This window comes from Alternaria infectoria (assembly GCF_024043175.1).
Source record: "Alternaria infectoria strain BMP 0036 chromosome Unknown scaffold_4, whole genome shotgun sequence".
NCBI lineage: Eukaryota > Fungi > Ascomycota > Dothideomycetes > Pleosporales > Pleosporaceae > Alternaria > Alternaria infectoria.
The window spans coordinates 516,246-539,529 of NW_026250693.1; the positions used below are offsets into that span (position 1 = coordinate 516,246).

The following is a 23,284-nucleotide window of genomic DNA, read 5'->3' on the forward strand; positions in this document are numbered from 1 at the left end:
GTGTTGACGATACTTCTCTTTTCGAGAGGACCTGATTGGATGGGTCAGTATAACAAAAACAACAACGGTAGTTGGAACCCCATAGCATTGTGAGCGTACCTATCTCTCAGACAATGTGCTTGACAATTTGATCTACAATGTCATCTCAATGACTACATATGCTCCATACCTCATGAGACCATGTCATTCACTCCGACGCAAAGCGACACCAAAAGACAGATCCACGACCATGGCGACGAGCACGCCTCCATCCCCTTTACCCATCCTCATCAACATCCTACAATTTCACACAAGGACTCCAGAGGAAGGTTACAGAGTCCTGCAGGCCTACCAAATATTCGTTGACTACGCCTTACAATGCCGCACTGACGATGCCTTTGTAACTCTCCTCGACGCCACTTGCATACCTGAAGAATGGTACGACCTCCGTAGCTGGCTCCATACGCAGCATCCCGATACCGACACTCTTGAAGTATTCCCCTCCCACTACGACGTCGCCACCGAACTCATCCGCAACCTACCGGAACGTGACCGTCTAACGCTAGTGACAACCTCTAAGAGCTATTGTTACCACGTTGGCGAGCAGACAGGTTTTACGCTGAGAACTCTCATTCGACACGGAGGCTTCAAAGAGCTATTGAAATACATCATAAAACTGCAGCCACGATGCGCAGTGCAGACCAAGGAAAAGGAAAAAGAAATAGAGATAGCCATACACCGAGATGAGGAGACACATTTTATCGAAGCGATACGCAAACAGATTGACACTGTAAATCCGGACAAGATCAAGAATTCGCTAGCTGTGCTCTCGGAACTATCAGTGCGTGCGGCTGCTTTCCTCCAAAAGTGTGACTTCACGGTTACGAAGGAAACTGCCCACGAATTTTCCATGGATGCAATCATGTACACCCGTTCCATTGTATCAGAACCTTTCAGCATGGTTCCACTGGCTGAGAGGCGCGATTTGGCGCGCCTCGATGTAATGGTGTTGGCACGTTCACTGTTGCACCAAGCATTTGCCATCGCGAAGACGACTCCGGTGCGGCAGGAACTAGCCTGGCGTCTCCATCACTGGATGGCGCATCGCGTGAAGGATGCTTTCAGGCTTGAAGTTCATGGCCAGTTCCGATACTTCGACATTGGGAACGCAGTGACCGAAGTTATGCGCAGTCCATTCCGATGGCAAGGTTTCTTCGCGGATAATCCGACGCCGCTTGCTAATTTCCTGCCTCATGGTTGGGAAGACCAGGATGGAGACCGCTTCTCCTATGGTGACCTGACTATCCCGCTGCTCGAGGAGGAGGAGGATGTGCCTTGGTTCATGGAGGACGTGGACAGGGAGCCGGATAGTCCGCGACGAAGTGCGCGTATCTGCTCTTCACCGGTACGTGTAGCAAGTGAGATTGAGCCAGACGCTGCTTGCACGATATGTGGCGACGCGCTTGTTGTAGTCGAAGGGCCATGTCTGCAAATGCCTATGCGTGCAAATTGCAGTGGAGGCCACATATATCACTATGAATGCTTGACGATGTTGATCAACGGCATTGATGCGTACGCGAATAAATGCCCTGTATGCCGTCAAGAGATTTGTTCACTGCGACGTAGCAAGCCTATCATTTACGACGACGAGGAGATGGACGAAGAGTTGGACGAGGAGTTGGATGAGGAGATGGACGAAGAGTTGGACGAGGAGATGGACGAAGAAATGGACGAAGAGGTGTACGAGGTGGACGAGGAAGTGAACAAGTGGGTGAACGGACGGGTGAACGAGTGGGTGAACGAGCGGTTGGACGAGGAAATGAACGAGGAGATGGACGAGGACGTAAGCCAGGAGACAGATTAGTCGTAGGAATAAGTGAATAAGACCATTTGTCGCTATGTTACAATACATGCAGTCCGATCCCTCGCCATTCCACCAAGTAGCGACTCATTCGCGATACTTTCTCACAAGTAACCCACATCTCTCTTCAACTGCATCCCGTCTTTGAAGTTCCCCCAGAATGTCTTGTCGTTCTTCCTCCGCACGATCGCAACTATGATGCCGATCAGAAGCCATAGGCACAGTATCGTCGTGCTGAGAAAGATGACTGTATACAAGATCGACTTTTCTAGGACTGTGAAATCCTTGTCGTTTTTGTCGCCTTCGCGTTGGAGAAGGACTGAGAATGGGGTTTTGTGTCGAGTGGAAAGGGTAGCGGGGACGGGGGTGGCTTGTATCGCGAGGCATAGCGAAAACAGGAGCTAAAGGCTATTAGCAAGTATGACTTTACTACAGCGTTCTTTGGCTACTTACCAACGCGAAGATTGAGTTTGTGAGTGGCATGGCTTCTGCTAAGGGCACGTCGCGGAGTGGTAAGTATAGTGAGTATAGTGAGATCAGATACAGCGAATGCTTAGCGAAAGATAAACAGATTTGATGCGATGCAGAAGAACAATTGTGCGAGGTAAGAAGGACGAACTCATGATGCCGAATTTATGTAGCGCAGCACTGTTCGTGTGTGAAGGTTCAACGACACGACACATGCCAGCGTTACTTTACCTAAAGATAGGAAAGGGTTCATCGAAGTGATGAGCAAACATATTGTGAAGTCTGTTCATCATCAAGGTGCGACACATTGGATATGCGCTAAAAGAGAGATACTCGAAGCTCGAGAGTTCCATGTACTCAACTTCAACACTGGATGCTCCGGGTCGAGCCTACTACCTGGAGCCAGCAGCACAGTCGCACACACCTGAGTCATCTCAATGAGATCGCCGCGATTGAAAGAACTGGCTATGCATTCACTACGTCAATGTTGTCGATCCGCGGAAAACAAAAATTGAGCGCGTGAGTTAAAAAGTCTTCCAACTCGCCCGCCACACTCCAACAGCCCACAACTCTTACGTCAAGTCCAGAGCAACGTGGCAAGAAGAAAGACTCATCTACTCGATACCGGAGTAGGGCCGTCCGTTCTCACTTCGCCCGGTGAAATGTGTCATGAAAGAGGTCGCTGATGAGTCCGGGTGACCGCGATCGATGTCTTCCAGTCACGCATCTCTGCGGCCTTGCGGCACAGTAGAGCTCGCCCTCCCGCCCAGCGTTGTGTGGAAGGAACCGTCGGTCCCACTGCGGCACACACTCAATGAGACACAAAGAGCGGCAGCGGCGGCCAGTTCGCATGAGGCACGGGGTGAGAAGGTTCGGAACGCAGCGTCTGACTGTTGCGGACGTTCCCGTAGAGGCACAGTTACGCCCGTGTGCCTGTGCCTGACATGCGATGACGGGATGGGACCTGAGGGCTGAGGCCAGATAGCTACGCCGCAGCTACAATCTGTCAGATGAAAAGTCTTGACGCACTTTGCCGCACCTATCTGACTGCGCCGCAGAGTTTAGAGCCGTAGTATGCGCGGGGTTAGGTGATGGGTCTCGCAGGTCTTCTTCTAAGCGACGGCCATACTAGATGGTAGTACGGTGTTGGTTCTGAAACGTCTTTGCATCGCCTCGTTGCTGCATAAGTGTATTGCTTGCGATGCATTAGCGGGCTTGTCGTTCAATACTCACACCATGTGATGGCCGTTACTGCGACCTTTGATAGCGATTACGCAGTGAGGTATGATGTCTCACTCTGTAACACGGGTTCGCGACGCCCTCCAGAGACATAAGCGACTTCATCTCGGGGGATGTCATGTCTGGAAGGCCTGGTTCTCTGTATAGCCGTATATGCAGCCGATAAACCGAATGATCAGTCGATACTATCATGTCTCGCCCCGCGGTATCCGCTCTTACAAGGTCGTATTGGGATTTCGTTGACCTGCGCATTTCAACGACCACATCTGCGACCGCTGTTAGTGCATTTGAGAGTTTCAGTATGTCTTGTTGGCCGGCAGTTCGGCCGGAGGTACTTCTAAGCGCCGGCTCTCAACCATGGGATTGGTTATCGAGGATGTAGTTGTGTTGGTTCCAGTACTAACAAGTAGCCATAGTGGCTGTCACAGCAGGCGATTTACCAGAACTCGCTTGCAAGTAGTTGTTCATTTATCGAAAAGAGGTAAGCTGCAGTAGTAAGGCGGCAATGTAGCAAGTGATAGCAGTAGAGAGTGCTTCGAGGAGCTCGCGAATCCAAAAAAGGTTAGTGAGCTGAGGCTGCGAGGAACGAAATGTGTAAATTGACAAGGACACAAAGCATCGCCTCAGCCAATCCTTCTATTTCGAATCTTCTCATAGGGCTGAGTCATGTGGTTTGCCTGAGGCTCTTTCTCCCGGGCAAGAAACGCGATGGGAAGATGGGAGACAGTGGTTGAGTGGTGGCTTGCTGGGCGGCGCTTACAGGGTGGGTGGGGGTGGGGGACTTGCTGAAGGCTTATTCATTCGTCCAATAGGGAGAAAGCGAAGATATGCGATGTACAATCCCGTAGGTGCCGGTGTCGCAACATGAGAGGCACGTCGAAGAGAAGGCAGCAGACTCGGAGGGCATGTGGACGCTCAGTATTCTGGGCATGGCGGAGCCAGGCACGTGTGGGAGCAGACCAGGCTACGATGGCACATGGCTGCCTGCAAACCTTCTTCCGGCCGATGCATAACGCGATCGGGATTCAAAAGTTGATTGCTAGCGAAGACGATGCCGTCATTGCGACGAATGATGAAGAAGTCGCGATGATGTGCTGCTGGTGATGACAGTTTTGGCGAGGCAGACTTTGTCGGTTCAGCCTCATGGAGGATTAGCCGGGAGGCAGACATGTGGGTGGAGCTACTTTTAGGCACGGGAAGCAACCACGCTAGTCTCGTTTGGGCCTGCATCTGGTTGCAACTGCCCCGCGCAAGATGGAAGATAGAGGTACAGCCCTGCCACGGCGGTGAGGCTGTGATGGTTTGGCGCACGATGAGGTAGTGTAGGTAGAGGTGAAAGAGGTAGAGGATGCTGCCCAGATGCGGCTGTTGCATATCGCAATATTGACCGATGCATGCCATGTAAGCGACAGAGGGTGGGTGTAGTCGACGAAGGATCACCTACCCAACCGAATCAGATAGCTTTCGCGACAGGAGTGGGTCCCGCACGTGCCCGACTGTGATTGCATCCTTCGATCAAGCCATGCCCGTTGTGACGGACATAATCTGCAGCGTGAGGTGATCCTACTCGAATTATCCTGCCGTGTGATTCCTGCCTCTTCCTCCCGGCGACCTGTTTGCGGGGACGCCGACAGTCGAGTCTCCCTAAAGAGGCTTCTGTCTGGGTACGTCATTTCGGCGAGCGCGACACCAGCACCAGCTCTATCATACCGATGATCTTGATCTGAGTGTGGCATCTCCATGTGTTCCGAAAGGGTAATCCATTCGCCGTAGATCTATCCAGATGGTAAGTACCGGCGGGCTGACTTCGGTGTTTCCACAACCTCAGGAAGGGGAGAACCAGTCCAGCCCGAGCAATCGCCTGAATCGCGCCATCAGCGGGTCGCGGCAAAGTGCTCTCGACCTCCATCCATGAATGTCTCATTGTGACCCACCCGCGATGCTCCACGCGATGCAGCCTCCCTGGACCTTGCTGCTTGGACAACAAACGCATGGTTGTGACGAAGCTAGGTCGGCTGGCCAGCACGTGCCTCTCATTTCTCAACATCCCGCACTAATCCCATCGCTCTTTGAACCTTTCCGGGCGGGCCAACGGTGATCACTGGCGCGCTCGTACGTTACAGAGCGCTGGATTGGTCATGTCTCAACGCACAGGTCTTTGTCGGACGAAGTCGAGTGTCTAGCCCTACGGCTATTGAACTATCAAGCCTGTAGGCCGTCGCCTGTCAACAAACACCAGCGCCGCGGAGAGGGGCCACATCTGCAAGCTGCAAGTCAAGTCAAGTCATCTCGCTTGATCTTCTCTACACCCTAAACGCGCTCATCAGCCGACGCGACCCAAGCTGCAAGAGCTCGACGGCATCCAACGAAGACACGTGCCGAAGCGAGGAACGGCCCTGGAGGCCGCTGGATTGAGCTCCCTATTCATCAAGATTACCGGCTATTCTGCATCTTACGCCCCCATTGAGCAAATAATGTCATTATCCTCACACATTCGGCAAAGCTCTCACCGCTTGAGTTTCACATCGCTCTACATGCTCAAGGGACGAAGGTATAGCATGCGGGACGTTGCGGTTCATTTCCCACCATGCTAAGCTGAAGTGGTGCTATTAGGCGATCTCTGCCGGCTGGCAGCCTCGCGAAAAGATCGTGGTGCCAGACCCGACCCGCGCACCCAACGCTTGAACCAAAACAGCAAATGCCATGGGCCAGCTCTAACTAACGGACAAGGTTGTCGTTCATGGAGTCGCGAGAGCCGCCGATGGAGCATTGCATAGTCTATGGGCCGCGAGAGCACGTCGATTGCACCTGAAATACGCGCCGGCTACGAACTAACAGCTCTGGTCACCTCACCCTACTCCACGGGTCACGATTCGTCTGCCCTGGTCCAGCTTACTAGGATCCCTGCTTCTAACCATCGTCTCGGTTGCGGAGGAGCTGAGTCCTCATGAAACAGACAGCGGTCCTGGCCCGACAATCAGGCTCGCCAGCGCCCAAACGCGCAAGAAGCTGCTTGTCCCATGTGCAAGGCGACCGCCATCGTCAATCTGAAGGCGGCTCCGCCGGCTGGGGCTGTCTGCATGGTGTTCTACGCTGCAATCCTCAGATGTGCAAATGCAGGAGCTTGAGCCCTGAAAACCGGTGAAGGCTGTGACGTGCGTGATGCAGTCGTCCTGTGTGCCGAGCAAAGCGCGTCGATGCTCATCAAATCCCCAGCGGTCCCCATGCCTGTGCGAGCCAGTGCAAATCAATGCAAAAGTGGATGCCGTCGTCCGGCGCCTTTTCATTTGCCTTGTGCCTTGAAGGCTGAGGAAGCTTGGTCGACGTGTTCCCAAGCTTTGCGCGAGCGGACGCACTAAACCATCAGGCCCCCCGCCTCACGAGTAGCCCTACGCCCATAGCGTGCTGCCGTGTGGAGATTGGGTGAGGGTCAGGGACTGCGGGACCATCTGAAGCCGCTTCATGTCCTCGCGGAGGGACTGCTTACCGTGCTTACGCCTTGGACGTTTGCACCTTGACGAATGAACAGAGCAAGCCGGTGGGTGCGAGGCGGTCGGCCACGAAGAGTGTGTTACAGCTCTCGCCGTCTTTCCCATCGCCGACTTGTTATTCGGCGACGAGATACATTGCAGTTGTCCTGCGTGCTGTAAGGTGTCTGGCGCATGGATCCCTGGTAGGGCTGGTGGGCTTTGACAGGCGAGACTACACATCTGCCGCTCAGTGCACCTAACAATGCCATGTCCACCAATGAGGGCGCAGGGCACCGCGAAACTGTCGGACATATCTTGCTCTGCAGGGGCGAGCATCGCAAACCCGACGCCTGTAACGCCGCGATTGTTCAGCATCCTTCGACAAGCTTCTCTGCAAGGCACATCGTATGTCGTTGTGATGACAGCATGGTGCGGTGCTGCACCGTGGTGTAAGCAGCAGCATGGGCGCCGTTGCAGGAGGGCTGAGCACGGTCATGCTCCACGCGAGTCTCTATTTCGGGTCCCTCATGGCTCTCCCAAGCCACGCTCCTCTTAGCAGCCAGCGTGAAGTTTGAGGCGGGAACGGTCCGCAGCCTGGCCTAGCGGTGCCCTCTGGCTGTCCACTCGCATCCCGGCCATGTCCCAATTTTGGTGCGCGGACGCCCTGTTGCTCAGTGTGACTGACGGAACCGTTCGCCTGCACGCCCGCAGCCATGCCCGTGGGCTCAAGCCATCGACTTGCTGTAAGATCGGCCAATGCACTGCCTATGGTGGACACCCTGGAAAGCTCCATGTCTACACCCTGGACAGGTCGGCTTGCAGCGTCTATGACCCTCGTCATTTTCCAACCCCCATACTCGAGTACCCTCCTCGTTCGGGGTTGGCTCAGGCACAGCCCACAGATATTTACAGTCTCTCCATCCACAAACCTATCCGGGCGCAGCAAATTCACTCTACAATCATCGCAAATGCCTTGTTTTGGTCCGGCTTTCTTTCCCAATTAGGTCTACTACACACCAAGTTAACTCTTCTCCCCTGGCGGCTGTTCCTTAATTCAAACTTCCGTCCCCCGGCTGCCTATCATCATCCCGTGGGAAAGCACCGACTCGTCCAAGACATGACCACTAGCTCATAGCCGTCTATCGTACCACCAAATCTGGAACGTTTAGCACACATTATCCACATCCCCACTTGAGCCTCTGACCCCCGTTGTTCTCCAACTTAGATATATACCATCCATCGCCTCGTCCCTCAGTCATGTCCGAACCAAGTGAGACCGGAGGCCTCCCATTGGACTTGAACGCACACCAGCAACAGCAACCTACAGGCAGCACCATTCATCAACCATCACCACCTCGTGTCGACTACCGCAAAACGTCACAGTCATCTAACGATCTACCCAAAGCATCCAAGGCTGCCAGCCCTCGCCGACGACCTGGAACCACCAAACAAGCGCCGTCCGGCCCCCACACCGGTTCCTCCCGCTCTGAAGAACAGCCAGGCTTGAGTCCTACCAACATGTCATCTCACAACAACATCCATTACACCCGGACTGGGCGTATCAGCAAAGCAAAGAAGGGACTCAAAGTTCATAACTGCGAGAACTGTGGAAGAGTAAGTCATTTCGATTCTATACCTCTTTCAGCCCTACAATGTATGTGGCTAGGTGTGCATGGTCCGCCACTGTGTTATTGCGTCTCAACACACGTATACTTATCTACGTCACGCTATGCATCTCAACCGCTTCTGCAGGAAACCTTGCTGACGTACCATCAGTCTTACACCCGCGCGGAGCATCTAAGGTCAGACGGCTTTCACGAAAACCCGGAATGCCACTAACAGTCTACACAGGCGACACCAGAAGAACCACGCCCAGGAAGATGCGCTTATCTGCCAAGTCCCTGGATGCGGCAAGACCTTCGTCCGTGTTGATCTTCTCCAAAGACATCAAGAGCGACAGTACGCGGAGCCCAGAGTAGTCTCAACAGCCATACTGACTTCCGACAGCAACGAGCCTGCAAGAGATTCTCCTGAGCAAAGTCCTGAAGGCTCACCAGAGCCCGCATCCATGTCTTTGCCCACTCTCGAGCAGCCCATGATGGAAATGACAACCAACTCCGCAAGCACATCCTTTTACGAGACCGTATCTCCCGTGCAGGAGACGGCGCCATTTACAAGGTACAATCACGCCTCGTTTCGTACTCCCAGAACGCCTCAGCATCTTTCGTTAAATCCCTCTCTCATTCCTCGTTCTTCTCCTCAAATCACGTCCAGCCCCAAGTGAGTTTCATTATACATCATCGAGCACTTATTTATTTCTCTCAATCCGTCTCTTTTCATCTGCTTGAATGGCTGCTAATGCTCTTTTAGCCAACCAAAACATCGTCGCTCGCATATCAACCACCAGTCTGGATCGATGTCGGTAGCAATGGAAGCTATGACACCGGCTCTATGGCACGAGCCATACAGTCCCACCCCAGGGTACTCTTCTTCGAGTGGGTACGCATCGCCGATCGCATCAACCGACTTTTCCGTGTTCGGCAACCCGTCCTATCGAGCGCGCACGCCCTCGAACGCATCCATGATGGACCCATCCTGGGGCTACCCATCACGATCGCCGGCATCGACCACCTCAACGATGGCATACCCATGGGGTTCGAACGACAAGGGATCAACGGCCCCTAACCTCGCCTACATGAACGCATGCTCCTTCCCCATGACGAACATGTCGATACCGACAAGCATGGATGCGATGACCGGGTACGGACACTTTGGTCCAAGGACACTGGTGCAGAGAGACGAAGAAGAGGGGGTGATGCTCTTTGGAGAAGAACAATATGGTATGGCTTCGATCGCACACACCCAACCGTTTGAGCAATATCTTGACTATTTCTGGAGGCTCTTTCATCCCACTTTCCCCATTGTCCATCGACCTACCTCTCTGAACCCGTCACCGATGCTGCGCGCGGCCATGATCGCTATCGGCAGCCAGTACTCGGCCGATTCGAGCGACAAGAAAAAGGGCCGAGACCTCCACGACCGATGCTTGAAATTGCTTGAATGGGTAGGTTAGATGCTTGGGCTTACGATCATCAACTGACTTGTAGCAGAGGGATCTCAAGGGTTCGACGGAGCCGGACCGGTTATGCGATTTCCAGGCGATGTTTCTCATTGAGGTGCTGTCTCAGTACCGCGCTCGTCGGGCAGCCAAGGTCTTGTCGTCACGCTTCGACAAGGTATACCACAAGGTAGGTCGAGCGTCATTGCAGGTAACGGCGGTTGGCTAACAAGACCAGGCGGTTGAAGATTGCAGGAGCACGACTTCGAAAGCCGCAGAGCTATTAGCGAGCATTGCTCAACTCGAGCAGGTCACACCGGAGCACTGGACCAGCTGGGTCGAGCTAGCTACCTGGCAGCACTTGTTCTTGTCTTGTTATATTCTTGAGTCGCAGCAGCCTATTCTACTCGCCCGCGAAGCTCTGACTTCTCTCATCCACGACAGCCGCTTCGACATTCCCTTCCCAGCGCATGGTTCTCTCTGGGACGCGACCAGTCCCATCGAGTGGGCTGCAGCTGCTCAGCAGTACCCTTACACGCCATCATACGTCGACGAGGTTACTTCCACGTCCCTTCCAAGGTCTCTCGATACTTTCCAGTCGTCTGTCATCCTCGCCGTGCACTACAGTCGCCACAAGACCTCAACACAATACATGTCCTCATCGACGACTTCAAGCCTCGAACATCTGCTCGACGATGCACCTGCCACCAAGCGGATGCTATCCGTAGCAAAGCTAGTACAAGTAACGCCTATTCGCGCCTTGCTGGCTGTCGCATGCGAGTCATGGATTTTCTCAGAGAAAGTCGCTACCGCCCAAGCTTTCGCAGCGTTGAAGACCACGCTCCGCACATGGATCGCACAGCTATGGTCCACATCCAAGACGGAAGGCGCGCCCGTCAAAGAAGCACTCAAACTCTCCATCGACATCCTCCAACAAGCCGTCTCGGAACAAAGAGATCGCATCCCTCTAGAAATGGGCACAGACATGTCCGTCTTCTTCGCCGCCCTCGTGCTTTGGGCCATCACCGTCGCAGCAACTACCCGCACGAAATCCGCCCATCAAAAGGCCAGACAGCAAAACCGGCGCCCAAGCAACTCCGAGTCTCCACCGATATTCTCCCCTACGACATGGGCCTCAGCACCACCAACTTCCTCTTCCACCTCCACCTCCACCAGCCAACCCCACTCCCCCATCATCTCCGCCACACCCGAAAACCCTCTCTTGTCGCACGCGCAAATCATCATCAACACGATCTCCTTCCTCACAGACACCCTCGCCATGTCCGATACCACGGCTTCCACACAGCAACATCTTGCCGACCATGCGCGCCGCCAGACAGGCTGTATCAGCCTGCTTCTGTGGGTTAAGCTCCGTCTTCGTGGTGTTCCACTTGAAGATCAGAGCGGTGCTGCGGCTGATGCGTCGGGTGAGGGGCTGGGTGAGCTTTTGGAGGGGGTTGTGGGGTCTATTGAGACGGTTTTGAAGAAGGGGTGGGGGGATTGGGGGATCTGAAGCACTAGCTCTTATCCTCCCCCTTTCTTTCTCTTTGTCCTGGGCCTGCACTTTTGTATCTGGGTCTTTTCTTGCTTTTGCATACGCTTCTGTCACGTTACGATACTATATTCCCCTCTTCTAACTTCTCTTCCTTCACTTTCCTCTTAGCGCAGCATTTCGGCTTGTTTGGGCAAGAAGGATACGATTTCATATTCTGTTTACGGCGGATACCCCTGTTTAGCTATCTTGTTCTTTGACGCGTTCACGCTGCATGGCTTGCTTTCTGCGGTATAGACTGCATCTTCTATGATTACGTTCACGTCTCGGTTTGTCATGTTATGTCACCTACGCTTCATGTACGAATACTTCTGCAATTGCATTGTTGTGCCTAGCTATATACCATCTTCCTCTTCTACTTCATAAGTCAGCGCCTTTGAGAGACTTGTACATTAGAATCTCGCGATAGAGCTTTCCTGTTTGCACAATCTGATTCACTTACCTCGTAAGGCAAGATCAGCCTTATCCAGCTACCCCAACCCTGCGCCTTTTACCCGTGAAAGATCATCGCAGGAAGCGCAGGGCGATATCCTTTCCTCCATTTACGCCACCTTGGCGGAACATTGTGTGCTGAATCCTGCAGGAATGCATGAGCTTACGTGCATATCATTTAGGCAACCAACCTCCACCACCAACACAGATTCCACGTGGAAACAATCTCAAATAACAAATATGTCTCGATTCGGAATATACAAACGACACTACATACGCATTACGCTTATAACGATACTACTCGATTTGGTGATTTGACAGACATTCGAGAGAACTGAGAGAATGAAGGAGTGGTTGAAGTCTCACGCCCACCGCCCCCTAACCCACTCAACCTCCCTCTCCGTCCTTCTCCATCCCCCGCTCTCACCCACCCTGCCTTTATCTCGCACATACAGTAACTCATCTCCTCTGCGGTGTACACGCACCTTCTCTTCCCTCTCCTTCCTCTTCTCTCTCAACAACGCCGAATACTCCGCCTCACGTGTCTTTACACGGCGGGCGCGCAGGTCCTCGTAGGAGACTGGCTGGTATGCAGCTTGATATTCACTATACCCATACACTTTACTCCGCTCAATTTCATAAGCGAGACTCCTGTGCGCTACTTCTGCCGAGCGACTGGGTGTGTATGCATGGCGCGTGGGGCGGTCTGTGAACCAAGGCGGGAGGCTAAGACTACGGGTTTCTGCTGCGTAGTTTGCGTAGCGTGAGGGCTCGGTGAGGCGTGTGAGGTATGGTTTTGTTGCGTAGGAAGCGGTGGTGGTGGAGATGTTTTCGTGGGTGGAGAGGGAGCGGCGGGTGGAGTGAGCGGATTTGCTGGTGAGGAAGAAGGGTGTCATTGTAGGTGGTTGTGTGTGTGGGGGATCTGTGAGTGGTGCTGTTCTTGCTGTTCTGGGTAGTAATGTGTGTAGATCTGCGTGATATATGGTGTTCAGCTTGATAAGTTTGTTGATGGATGTGAGACTCATGGTTTGCTGGTTGGACTGGTGGTGTCTGGGAAGGTCTAGTGATCTGGAGACAATGCGGAGAGAAATGTCTTAGATGGTGTTCAGTGGTTTCTAGACACTGAGAGACAATTCTGGAAGTGAGACTGAGCCTCGCCGGTTTGACGAGGATGCGAAAACGATGTTACATGGGACATTCTTGCAGGTTTCGAGATACGATAAGTTGTTCGAAGACGGAGAAAAGTTCATGAATATCGCATAGGTATACTGCTAGAGGGTCATATACTAGACCCCATCCTCCTGCCATTACTCGTCCCCTACAACTTCGACCTCCGCTGCAGATATAGCTTGATAGCAACCGCCGCTGTACTTGTTAGCTTGACGAACACGCTTGTCACCACACTCATAGGTCACTTACCAACAATGGCCGCCAAACTCTTGACGCCCAGCAATCCCATGAACCATGAACCCCATCCAAAAGCCCTGCCCTCGCGATCGAAGTTGGGCTTGATGTCATTCATGCCGATGAACTTCTTCTGCTTGGCAGCTGTGTATGGTGGGTATCTGACGTCCATGAGACCCTCAATCCACGCTGGTGTTGTGGTAACACTCCTGCGATGTGTGAAAGTGTCGAAACTGGCTTTGCCTCTGTATGCGCCCTGGCCACTTGTTCCGACGCCGCCAAAGGGCATAGTGGGAATCGATCCGTGGAAGAAGCCGTCATTGAGGGAGGCACCACCACTGCGTGTTTGTTTCATGATCTGTTCGAGCTCGGCCTTGTTGCCAAAGGCGTAGGTGCCGAGTGGTGTGTCGTGTAGCTCGTTTGCGATCTTGATGGCTTCGTCGAGGTTGGCGACGGGGAGGATGGGGAGGAGGGGGCCGAAGGATTCGCTCGTGACCATGCTGTCGTTCATGTCGCTGATCTGAACGACGGTGGGTTCAATGAAGAGGTCGGATTCGTCCATTGTGCCGCCGAGGACAATCTTGCCGTTGCTGTCGTCAATCATCTTCTTCATGCGCTGGAACTGGCGCTCGTTGACTATGCGACCGTAGTCGGGTGACTTTTGGGCACCCTCTGGGTAGAACTCCTTGAGCTGCTTCTTCATCTCTTCGATGAATGCTGGTACCATCTCACGATCGATGAAAGTGCAGTTGTGGCTGAGACAAACCTGACCGGCGTTAAGTGTCTTTGCCCATAACAGTCTCCTTGCAGCAAGCTTCATGTCTGCATGCTTTGTGACGATGGCGGGGTTCCTGCCTCCCAGCTCCAGTGTCAAGGGTGTGAGGGTCTCGGCTGCCTTCTTCGCGATGATCTTGGCAACCATCTCTCCTCCAGTGTAGAAGATCTTGTCCCACTTCTGGTCAAGCAGGGCGGTTGTCTCTGGGATGGCACCCTGGATGCACGTGTAGCATTCGGGGTCGAGGGAGTCGCGCATGATCTTCTCGATTGCGACGGCAGCATTGGGGGCGGATTCGGAGGGCTTAACGACGGCAGTACATCCTGCGGCGATGGCACCGATGAGAGGACCGAGGGTGAGTTGGATGGGGAAGTTGTACGCTCTGGTCTCGTCAGCTAGTATCTCTCAACGTGCATACGCGACATACCCAATGATCAGCGCAGTGCCCAATGGGTCCTTCTTGATGCGCGGGCGAAGCGGCATGTTGGTCCAGGGGATATCCGTCGCCTTCTCGTCCTTGGCAAAGCGCGGGACGTTGTTGGCCATCCAGATGCAGTCGTTCATGCACCACGAGATCTCCGTCAGGTATGTCTCGAACGACGGCTTGCCCAGGTCGCGCTTGCACGCCTCCTTGATGAGCTCCTCATTGTCCTTGAAGCCCCAGTAGAGCTTGCGCAGCTGCTGGATGCGGTACTCGAGCGGCTTGGTCTTGTGCGAGAGGAAGCTGGCGCGGACTTTGGCGCATGTGGGCGCGATGTCGTCCATGGGCGTGTGCTCGAAAGGTGCTATTTCCGCCATTTTGAGCTGCGATGGTCGTCCTGGATGTTCAATGGTAAAAGTCTTGGATAGGCCTGGGGCGTCGAGGTTGGTTCAAGAGCTAGAGAGACGCCAATGGCGGGCTATAAGGTCCAAGGCGGAGGTGCAGGGCGTCTTGACGGCGTGGTTTCACAGGCGCGCAACTGTGCCTCGGTCCCATCCGGTTGGTTCAGGAGCGGGGCTCGCTCTAGTATCGACTCGTGCTAGCGCAAACCTCCCGCGGCCCCATCTTCCATGTGTTCGTCCGTCAGCCCTTGTACCTCGCCGTGCATCACTCCAATGTCGACCGAATCGACTTTCTCTTACCCTCGGATCGGAATCCTTGGCAATCATTACGCATTACTCTGCACCCAGACCAATTTTCAAATGCCTTGACAAGGACACGCACTGGTATCTAACACTGTGTATTTTGTTATGTCTGCTGAACTATCCATACCTAGATACTTGGTACACAGATAACATACACAACTGCTGCTCGATGTCCAGCTCATGTCTCCTCAGCAGACTATGCATTCCCCGCGAGTTTGCTTCGATGTGGAAAGCTCTACGAGAAGAACTTTCGCTTTGCGTTGACAGCCCCTCCGGGCAACACGCAGTATTCCCTGTCACCCAGTCCTCGACCCATCCTCAGACTAGGAGCTAATGGGGCAACTGAGAAGACGCCCTTGATTGCAATGATGCAAGGGCGGCGACGTCTCGTACAGTAGTCGCATGCGTACTGTCCCGCTTCGCCTTCAGCCGGCCACTTGCACATCTCGTTCAGTGCTTTCTTGAACAAGCACGTCCATCTGCCTTTTATACCATTTGCCTTGCTGTGTTCCACCTTGTCCATGTCACGATCAAGTAAATTCAGGACACTGAGGGCCTTGAAGATGGTCATATAGGCGTCGGCACGCACAGATGCGTGGATGGTGGTGTCGCCGTTATCCGTCTGGGCCTTGATCGAGAAATTGCTCGGCACCTTCTCGTCAGTCATGGTACCGTTCCTGATGCCCATCAGGAATCCTTCGATACGAAAGTTCAAGGGAGACGAAGATGAGGCGCTGTGCTTTGCGCGTGTCTGAGCAACGACGGCTGGTTGGGACTGCAGTAGTCGGTAATCCGCACTCGTACCATTTCCAGTCGCAAGAGTTCCCAATTTGCGCCGCTTGACGATATCCAAATATTCGACGACTGTTGGAACGATGATCTGAGTCTTGATTTCTTGCATAGCATCTTTCTGGAGGTCGGGTACAACCTGCCACATGGCCACCAGGGACGGATCCGCATCTCCAGCGACAACATCGTCAAGCTCAGGTTGTACGAAAGATTGCATACCCGCGGCATAGCCTCGATCGTCTGTTCGCAAAGTCGTTGATGCCGAGCGCTTTCCGAGAACGACGCCACGCGGAGTAGATCCCAGAGCGGCGTGAGCTGGTTCGCTCTCCAGTGTGTCTTGTGCGTCGGACTGATGTGCTTGAGTATGCATCATACGAACATCCTCCTGCACCCCGCCTTCGAGCCAGTCATCCAAATTTGAACCTGCTTGTCGCCTCTCCCTAGCTCGCAGAAGCTTCGAGACCTTCTTCTGCGCCTTGTTGGTTTGCTTGATGTGTTGACCTAACGCTTGCACACTCGCCATCGTTATGAGATCTGGGCGAAGGAGCATCGAGCGAGCATGCTCTGATGGAGTCGCCGTGGTCATTAGTCCCTCATTCTGCAGTCCTTGAGCTACTACATCTTCTAGGAAAAACAGGCCAAGTCGCTTTTTATGACGGAAGTCCCTTGCCCACTTCTTCGACAAGCCGGTCGGCTCGTTGATGCGGTACAAGGCTGTGATGATCATTCGAATGTCCTCAACCTTCGGAAGGTCTCCGGAAATATACCAGTCTTCGGTGAAAGTAGAGCGTTGGAAATCCTCTAGATCGTTTGTGGCCTTGATGTTGTCTTCGTCTTGCTTTTCGGTCAGGCGTCCTTCAAGCACGCTATGCGCATGTTCGTAGGGGTTTGCGGGCTCAACAGCTTCTTGCTTAATGACTGCGTCCGTTGCCAGTTTTTGACGGGTGTATCTGGAGGGACCTGAGGCTTCTTCAATCGCTTCCTTCATCGGTGGTTGGGCGTCAGGAAGTCGATGTGTAAGCTCGAGAGGACTCGGAGGTGGCTGAGCTAGCAGCTGTCGCTTCTTTTCTCGAATTGCGCGCAGTGATGCAACAGTAATCGGCGGTGAGGTGTTCCGTTCCGCCATCCTGCGTGAGTCGTCACAGAGGGTGGCTTTGAGGCGGTGGTATCCCTGTATGGGTGTGTGTGGGAGTTGGGCGAGGTGGTGAAGCCCATTTGTTTGCCAAGACAACGTGGGATAGCAGCGGTGGAAAGAGCACCCGTGGGCAAACCGGCGGCCTTGCACCTCACGAAAATGATGCAGTTCCTACAGTAAGAATATCTGTTGGGGTACAGGCAACCACACCTCGTGTGGGAGACTGCCTGCCACTGCTTCTCTGTCGACGCCAAATAAAGCATCATGCTGTTGCATGTGAAGGCATCTGGGTATGGGCTGTAGCTTCCGAGATCAACTCACTCACAACATCGCTCGTACCATGAAATAGCAGGCTGACAGGATCTGTTCGCTGCTGATCAATTTCCGTCTCTCGATAGCGACAGGCGTACGCCTGGCTCCTTGCCACGACCCCAGTGGGGCACATTAGACCTCACAAAAGCGATGACGTCCAGGCAAGGACCGAGATACACCATTACCGGATGGATCTCAAATGATTCTTTGTCATACCGAGGGATGGGTAGATTACAGACATGAGCATATACTTGGGGCAGGATGGGTTGTTGCTGACGCTCGGCGCCTCAACGGGAAAGCTCGACGCTAGCTTGCAGACTAGTCCTCTTTAAGCGATAGCCCCCTTTCGAAGACGCGTCCGGTCTTAGAACGCGTCTAGCTATGAGTTCCCGAGGTCATCGCGTTCGCTTCTCTCACGCTACGTCCTCCACACATCGCATCTGCTTGCGAATCATTTCGTCCACGATCTTCGTCTTCGTCTCAAGTCTGTAGCGATGCGCATTCAATGGAGGATAATCAGAGACGCGACATTGGAGCCTAACATGAGTGCAGTGCCTGCGACTGATTGCCAATGATGTCATGCACGGCTTACTTGTTGCTGTATGTCGTTTACACGCATTTGCTGACAATTCAGACATAAGGCGCATTCTCCTACCATCCGCGCCTGTTGCATGCAAGATTATAAATGCGCTGCATTACAAAGCGAGAAGCGCATCCAACAGCACCTTGTGAGATGTAGAAGTACCCGGAGGACCTGGCGACGTCGAACTTCAATACAGTTATACTTGCTACTCCAAAAAAACTCGTCCTTGTTTCGATTGTCGAGCAAAATGACATTAGCAGTTCGCCCGGTTCGTGCTGCGCTCATCGGGCTGTCTTCTTCAGCAAACTCGTCGTGGGCCTCGGCAGCCCATCTCCCAGCATTGCTCAGCGAAACTGGACGCTCCAAGATCACCATCACCGCGCTGGCTAACAGCAGCGTTCAGGCTGCGAAGTCTGCCATCCAGAAGTATGGACTTCCGGACCATACCAAGGCATACGGGTCGCCAGAAGATCTCGCAGCTGATCCCGACATCGATCTGGTCATATGCAACACCCGTGTTGACAAGCACTACCAGACAATCCTTCCCAGCATCAAGGCAGGCAAGGACGTCTATGTCGAATGGCCAATCGCCAGCAACAAGAAGCAAATCGATGAGATCGTCGAAGCGGCCAGGAAGAGTGGATCGAGAGTTGCTGTGGGCTTACAGAGACGATGGACACCACCAGCTGCGAAGCTAAGAGATATCTTGAATGATGGAAACGGTGGACTTGGAAAAGTGCTCAGCTCAGACGTGCGCGCTTTTGGGGGCACAAATGATAGGGAGACGATGCCTACTGGTCTGAAGTATTTCTCCCAGAAGGATATCGGCGGAAATGCTATTGTGATAGGCGTCGGTCATGGTGAGCATCACTTCCCAGATTATAAGTCATTACTAACTCTTATCAGTGCTCGACATCGTACTCTCAGTTGTAGGCCGACTTGACGCACAGTCCGTTTATTCGAAAACGCAGCTCCAGCGCCCCAACATCCGCATCCAAGACCCTCAAACCAAGCAAACGGTTGAACAAGTAACCACCGAAGTACCCGATTTCCTAGCCGTCAGTGGCACTCTAGCGCAATCTCCTCTCACTGCCCCAAATGCAACTCTATCCTTCCTGTTCCGACGCGGTCAGCCCTTTCCCGGTACCCCAGCTCTGACATGGACTATCAACTGCGAATATGGCGAGATTCTTATTACATCTGCCACGCGTATGACTTTCCAAATGAGTGAAGGAGATGAGCCGGTCGTGATACAGGTGCACCATTTCGATACTCATGAGGTGGAGAATGTTGATTGGGACTGGAGCGATATGCAGAAGAAGGTACCCGTTATTGGACGAGATGTCATGACCAGTCTTTTCGCGTTCGCGGAGGGCAATGCCGAAGGAGAGGGATGGGTGGGCTTGGAGGATGCAGCGACGTATGCGCAGATGATTGATGGGTTCTTAGAATAGTAGCAGAAGGATCAAATAGGTTAGAAGCGGGGCCCACTTTTTCCCTTGAACGAGTGTGAGCGCGTCTCTCACGTGGAATACCGCAAAGTGGATCCGAGCTCACCAGGTAATCGCCCAACGATTTCACAACGCGGTCACTCTTTCCTGTTTGTCACACACACGCGATGGACGACACCGGATCTCGACCGCCCCAACAGCCAGAAATGACGCCCTCGAATGCGCGTACGATAACTAAGGACCTGCCAGTCAAGTTGGCCTCACTTGACCAAGCGCTGCAGCCATTTCGCCATTCCTATACCCACACGGATCGAATTCTCGATGTATTTGGTTTGGTTCTCCAACGCGTTTACGATTGTCGCGAGAAGTATCCGGATGCGCTGCCATCAACAGAGTACCAACAGCACATCCATGCCCCATGGATTCAAACTTTACAGTGGCTTCGCGATCCCGAAGCCTTTCGCTATGCCGACCCGGAATCACTGCAAGTAGCGCAGCTGATGGCCAAGCAAGACCCAGTCCGCATCTGGTTCGAGCTAGACTCACATGTTCGACAAGATATCCTCGGTGGCAATCCATACGATATCGTGATAGATCTCGGGCCAGGGTACACCCAAGTCGAAAGGGGAATGAAGTGGCTGGTTGACTGCGCTACTCTCAGTCTGTCCAAGGAGTCGCTCTCGACGGAGGTTAAAGATACTGCGGAGGCAAATTTGACGGCTGTCGCAACCTGCGGGCCGGTCTACGGTTTAGCGGAGTCGACTTCTGCTCCCCATCATTCCCACGAGCTTTTCGGCCCCGGAGGCGTATTGTGGTCGGTAATGGAGGTCTTCACCCGCGATCCGGGGAACTTCAGCGGTATTGTGGGTATACTGGATATGGTCATTCAGCAAACTTTGAACGTTGCCCTCCTGTTCAGATACTCTTTGGAGCACGATGGCCGTGCGTTCAATCAGCAACCGGCATACAAGTGGTACGCGATGGGCCTAGAGGAAGCGCGGGCGAAGTACATCTACTCTGTGGAATGCCAAGATCCCCAAGCACTGATGCCATTTCATGTTCGAAATGGCCTAAAGAACATCGACTTCATTGGGCTTTGGGACGCTATATGGAAGAAGGCATACGATCTGAGTCGTACTTTCACGTCCGATCCACTCGTTCTGGAGATCTGGATGTTTCTCTGGGCTGTGCGACAAATGAGGCTTCCATACTCCGATCCTAGACCCTGGATACCGGGTGCCAACGTAGCTCTTATTATCGAAAGGCGGTGTAAGGAGTATGATATAAACACAGAAGGCGTCTTGAGCATCGCACCAGATGACATCTCACCAGATGACATCTATCACTTCGATATACCTCCAGAAGACTTCAAAATTTCCCATGTACGAAGTGCACGTGAGACATATACTGACTTCGTACACCCACTTCTTAGGTTCCATATATCAGGTTTCTCCAACGAAGTAGATGTGGAAGCTATACTGCGCAGCCGAGGACCGCGATTTTCGTCCACAAGACGGGGACATCGCTTCTATGACGAGGATGACGATCCTGACACAGCCGGTACGGACGATGAAGAAGACGAGAACCTGAATCCCGCCATCGATGATACCGCTGACGTCGAACCCTACGGCCCTCCTCTCGATCTCATTGATCTTGCGGCTACCACAACAACAGTTCCCGAGGACCAATGCTGTACAGTCTGCATGGAAAACCACTCACACAGTATCAGTGATGGGGGAACTATGAAGCTCAATTCGTGCGGACATCTGTTCCACTACAAGTGCATCTACGAATGGCTGAACGGAACATCCCCTAATAGCAACCTTTGCCCAGAATGCCGTATCCAGTTCAGCGAGCAGCGTAGACCAGTACGACTAGTTCGACCGGCATCAGTGTCGCTTTCAGAATCAGAACCAGCCAGGCGTACGTGGCCTGAGAACGCCAACGCTGAAATTGAGGTTGGGGTTGAAGAACAGCAAGATCGAGCTGATAGCGATGCCCAGAGCGTGTACGAGAGATTTCAGGATTGGGATCCCCTTGAAGGTGTGGATACCACCTCCTTCGAGGAAGAATGAAGCCTCTGAAGCCTACATTGACGTTAGGTCACCTAATTATCAAGTTTTTATAGATTGGCTGATGAAACGCCCACCTGCCACCTCGGCCTGCCCTGGATGTCGTGTGTATTTCATAGTGTAGCATTATGTATTGTGCATCGTCTTCGCGCTCATTTAATAACTAACGGCTTAGCACCAACTTTCTCAGCCTCCGCATTCAGCGCATCAAACTCCGCTTGCACCAACGGAATACCAGTCTTCTCTCTTTCCTGTTGTTGCAACTGTTCGAGCTCGCCTGGGAAGTAGATCCTCTCCACACCCGCCGCCTTCTCCGCACCAGTAACCCTATCATACAAGATCTGCATCCTCTCCCTGAAGTCATCCAAGCTCATGAAAAGATCTGGTTTCACCGCGACGAGGAAGTGACCGACATCTGATGGTCTGGAGGGGTCGTAGGGATTTGTAACGTCGCCTGCAAATGCGGAACCAGAAAGTACACCGGAGAAGACGTCCATCATAACAGCCAGACCCGAACCCTTTGGTCCACCCATAGGTAACATGACACCACCGTCGAGTGCTGCTTCTGGGTCATCTGTTGGTTTTCCATCTTTGTCCAGCGCCCAGTCCAGCGGTATCTTCTCACCCCTCCTCTTCGCCTTATAGATCTTTCCTCTTGCTGCAATCGACGGCGCCATGTCCAACACGAAAGGCTGCTCTTTCCCCGGCGCACCACATGCTATCGGCGAGACACCTAGCAGCTTACTCTTCCCGCCCCAGGCCGGTAACGCAGGGCTCGAATTGGTAAACACCAAACTCATCATTTCGGCGTCAAGCGCTTTCTGTACGACCCAAGCACTCATACCGAAATGATTCGAATGCTTGATGCTCGCCATCCCGATACCATACGTCTTTGCGGATTCGATGCACGCAGCCATGCCGGCGTCTGCGGCAAGAAAGCCGAAGCCATTGTTGGCGTCAACTTGGGTGACCACTGGCGTTACTTGAGTAAGTGTAGGTGTTGCTGCACTGTTCAAGACGCCTTGTCGTACCCGCTCCATGTATGACGGGATTCTGTTCATGCCGTGGGTGTCGACGCCACGGAGGTCGGCTGCTATGAGGCATTTGGCAACGATGCTTGCGTTCTCAGGCGCGACGCCATTACCGACCAGGACTGAGGTTACGAAAGATCGTGCATCTTCGGCGTTGACGTAAAGCTTCTTGTCTGATGTGGGTTCTGTCATATTTGTATTGGATGTTGAGGGTTGATCTGCCAAGGTGGGGAAGGAACGAAGGACTGCTTATTATGCTTGTCTCGTATCTTATATGATCCCACAAGTGTGATAGTGAGTCACAGTTCTCGGAAAAGCATCTGGTCACTAACGCGTTCTGTTGAGCTGCGGATATAGCTAGGGAGGTTGTCTGAGTCAGCGGATGTAGACTAGTGAAGACGGACTTCCCCGCTGTTCCCCGCAATCCTCAATCGAACTTCACAAACCTCAGGATGGGAGACATCAAGCTTGAATCAAGTTCAGACTTCTGCGTGCATGAACCAAGCTTGCCGAGAGACATCATTTACGCATTGCGAACAAGTCGTGCC

The 23,284-nt window shown here is 53.2% G+C and overlaps 8 protein-coding genes across 8 annotated transcripts; 5 read left to right on the forward strand and 3 right to left on the reverse strand.

Annotated features, from left to right (window-relative positions):
• Positions 1-229: 229 nt before the first annotated feature.
• Positions 230-1,843, forward strand: J4E92_003162 (uncharacterized protein; the record flags this gene model as incomplete). The annotated part of the gene is made up of 1 exon (XM_051494561.1): positions 230-1,843. The coding sequence occupies one exon, from the start codon at positions 230-232 to the stop codon at positions 1,841-1,843; it is 1,614 nt and encodes a 537-aa protein (XP_051354854.1).
• Positions 1,844-8,274: 6,431 nt separating this feature from the next.
• J4E92_003163 (uncharacterized protein) lies at positions 8,275-9,702 on the forward strand (the record flags this gene model as incomplete). The annotated part of the gene is made up of 5 exons (XM_051494562.1): positions 8,275-8,631; positions 8,794-8,819; positions 8,869-8,976; positions 9,025-9,195; positions 9,498-9,702. The coding sequence occupies 5 exons, from the start codon at positions 8,275-8,277 to the stop codon at positions 9,700-9,702; spliced, it is 867 nt and encodes a 288-aa protein (XP_051354855.1).
• Positions 9,703-9,973: 271 nt separating this feature from the next.
• On the forward strand, positions 9,974-11,588 carry J4E92_003164 (uncharacterized protein; the record flags this gene model as incomplete). Its single annotated transcript, XM_051494563.1, has 3 exons — positions 9,974-10,081; positions 10,128-10,265; positions 10,314-11,588. 3 exons carry the CDS (start codon positions 9,974-9,976, stop codon positions 11,586-11,588), a joined length of 1,521 nt encoding a protein of 506 aa, XP_051354856.1.
• A 1,789-nt stretch (positions 11,589-13,377) lies between these two features.
• Positions 13,378-15,036, reverse strand: J4E92_003165 (uncharacterized protein; the record flags this gene model as incomplete). The annotated part of the gene is made up of 3 exons (XM_051494564.1): positions 13,378-13,424; positions 13,479-14,620; positions 14,666-15,036. 3 exons carry the CDS (start codon positions 15,034-15,036, stop codon positions 13,378-13,380), a joined length of 1,560 nt encoding a protein of 519 aa, XP_051354857.1.
• Positions 15,037-15,598: 562 nt separating this feature from the next.
• J4E92_003166 (uncharacterized protein) lies at positions 15,599-17,278 on the reverse strand (the record flags this gene model as incomplete). Its single annotated transcript, XM_051494565.1, has 1 exon — positions 15,599-17,278. The coding sequence occupies one exon, from the start codon at positions 17,276-17,278 to the stop codon at positions 15,599-15,601; it is 1,680 nt and encodes a 559-aa protein (XP_051354858.1).
• A 1,151-nt stretch (positions 17,279-18,429) lies between these two features.
• J4E92_003167 (uncharacterized protein) lies at positions 18,430-19,636 on the forward strand (the record flags this gene model as incomplete). The annotated part of the gene is made up of 2 exons (XM_051494566.1): positions 18,430-19,042; positions 19,089-19,636. 2 exons carry the CDS (start codon positions 18,430-18,432, stop codon positions 19,634-19,636), a joined length of 1,161 nt encoding a protein of 386 aa, XP_051354859.1.
• A 164-nt stretch (positions 19,637-19,800) lies between these two features.
• Positions 19,801-21,708, forward strand: J4E92_003168 (uncharacterized protein; the record flags this gene model as incomplete). The annotated part of the gene is made up of 1 exon (XM_051494567.1): positions 19,801-21,708. One exon carries the CDS (start codon positions 19,801-19,803, stop codon positions 21,706-21,708), a length of 1,908 nt encoding a protein of 635 aa, XP_051354860.1.
• A 149-nt stretch (positions 21,709-21,857) lies between these two features.
• On the reverse strand, positions 21,858-22,928 carry J4E92_003169 (uncharacterized protein; the record flags this gene model as incomplete). Its single annotated transcript, XM_051494568.1, has 1 exon — positions 21,858-22,928. The coding sequence occupies one exon, from the start codon at positions 22,926-22,928 to the stop codon at positions 21,858-21,860; it is 1,071 nt and encodes a 356-aa protein (XP_051354861.1).
• Positions 22,929-23,284: the final 356 nt, after the last annotated feature.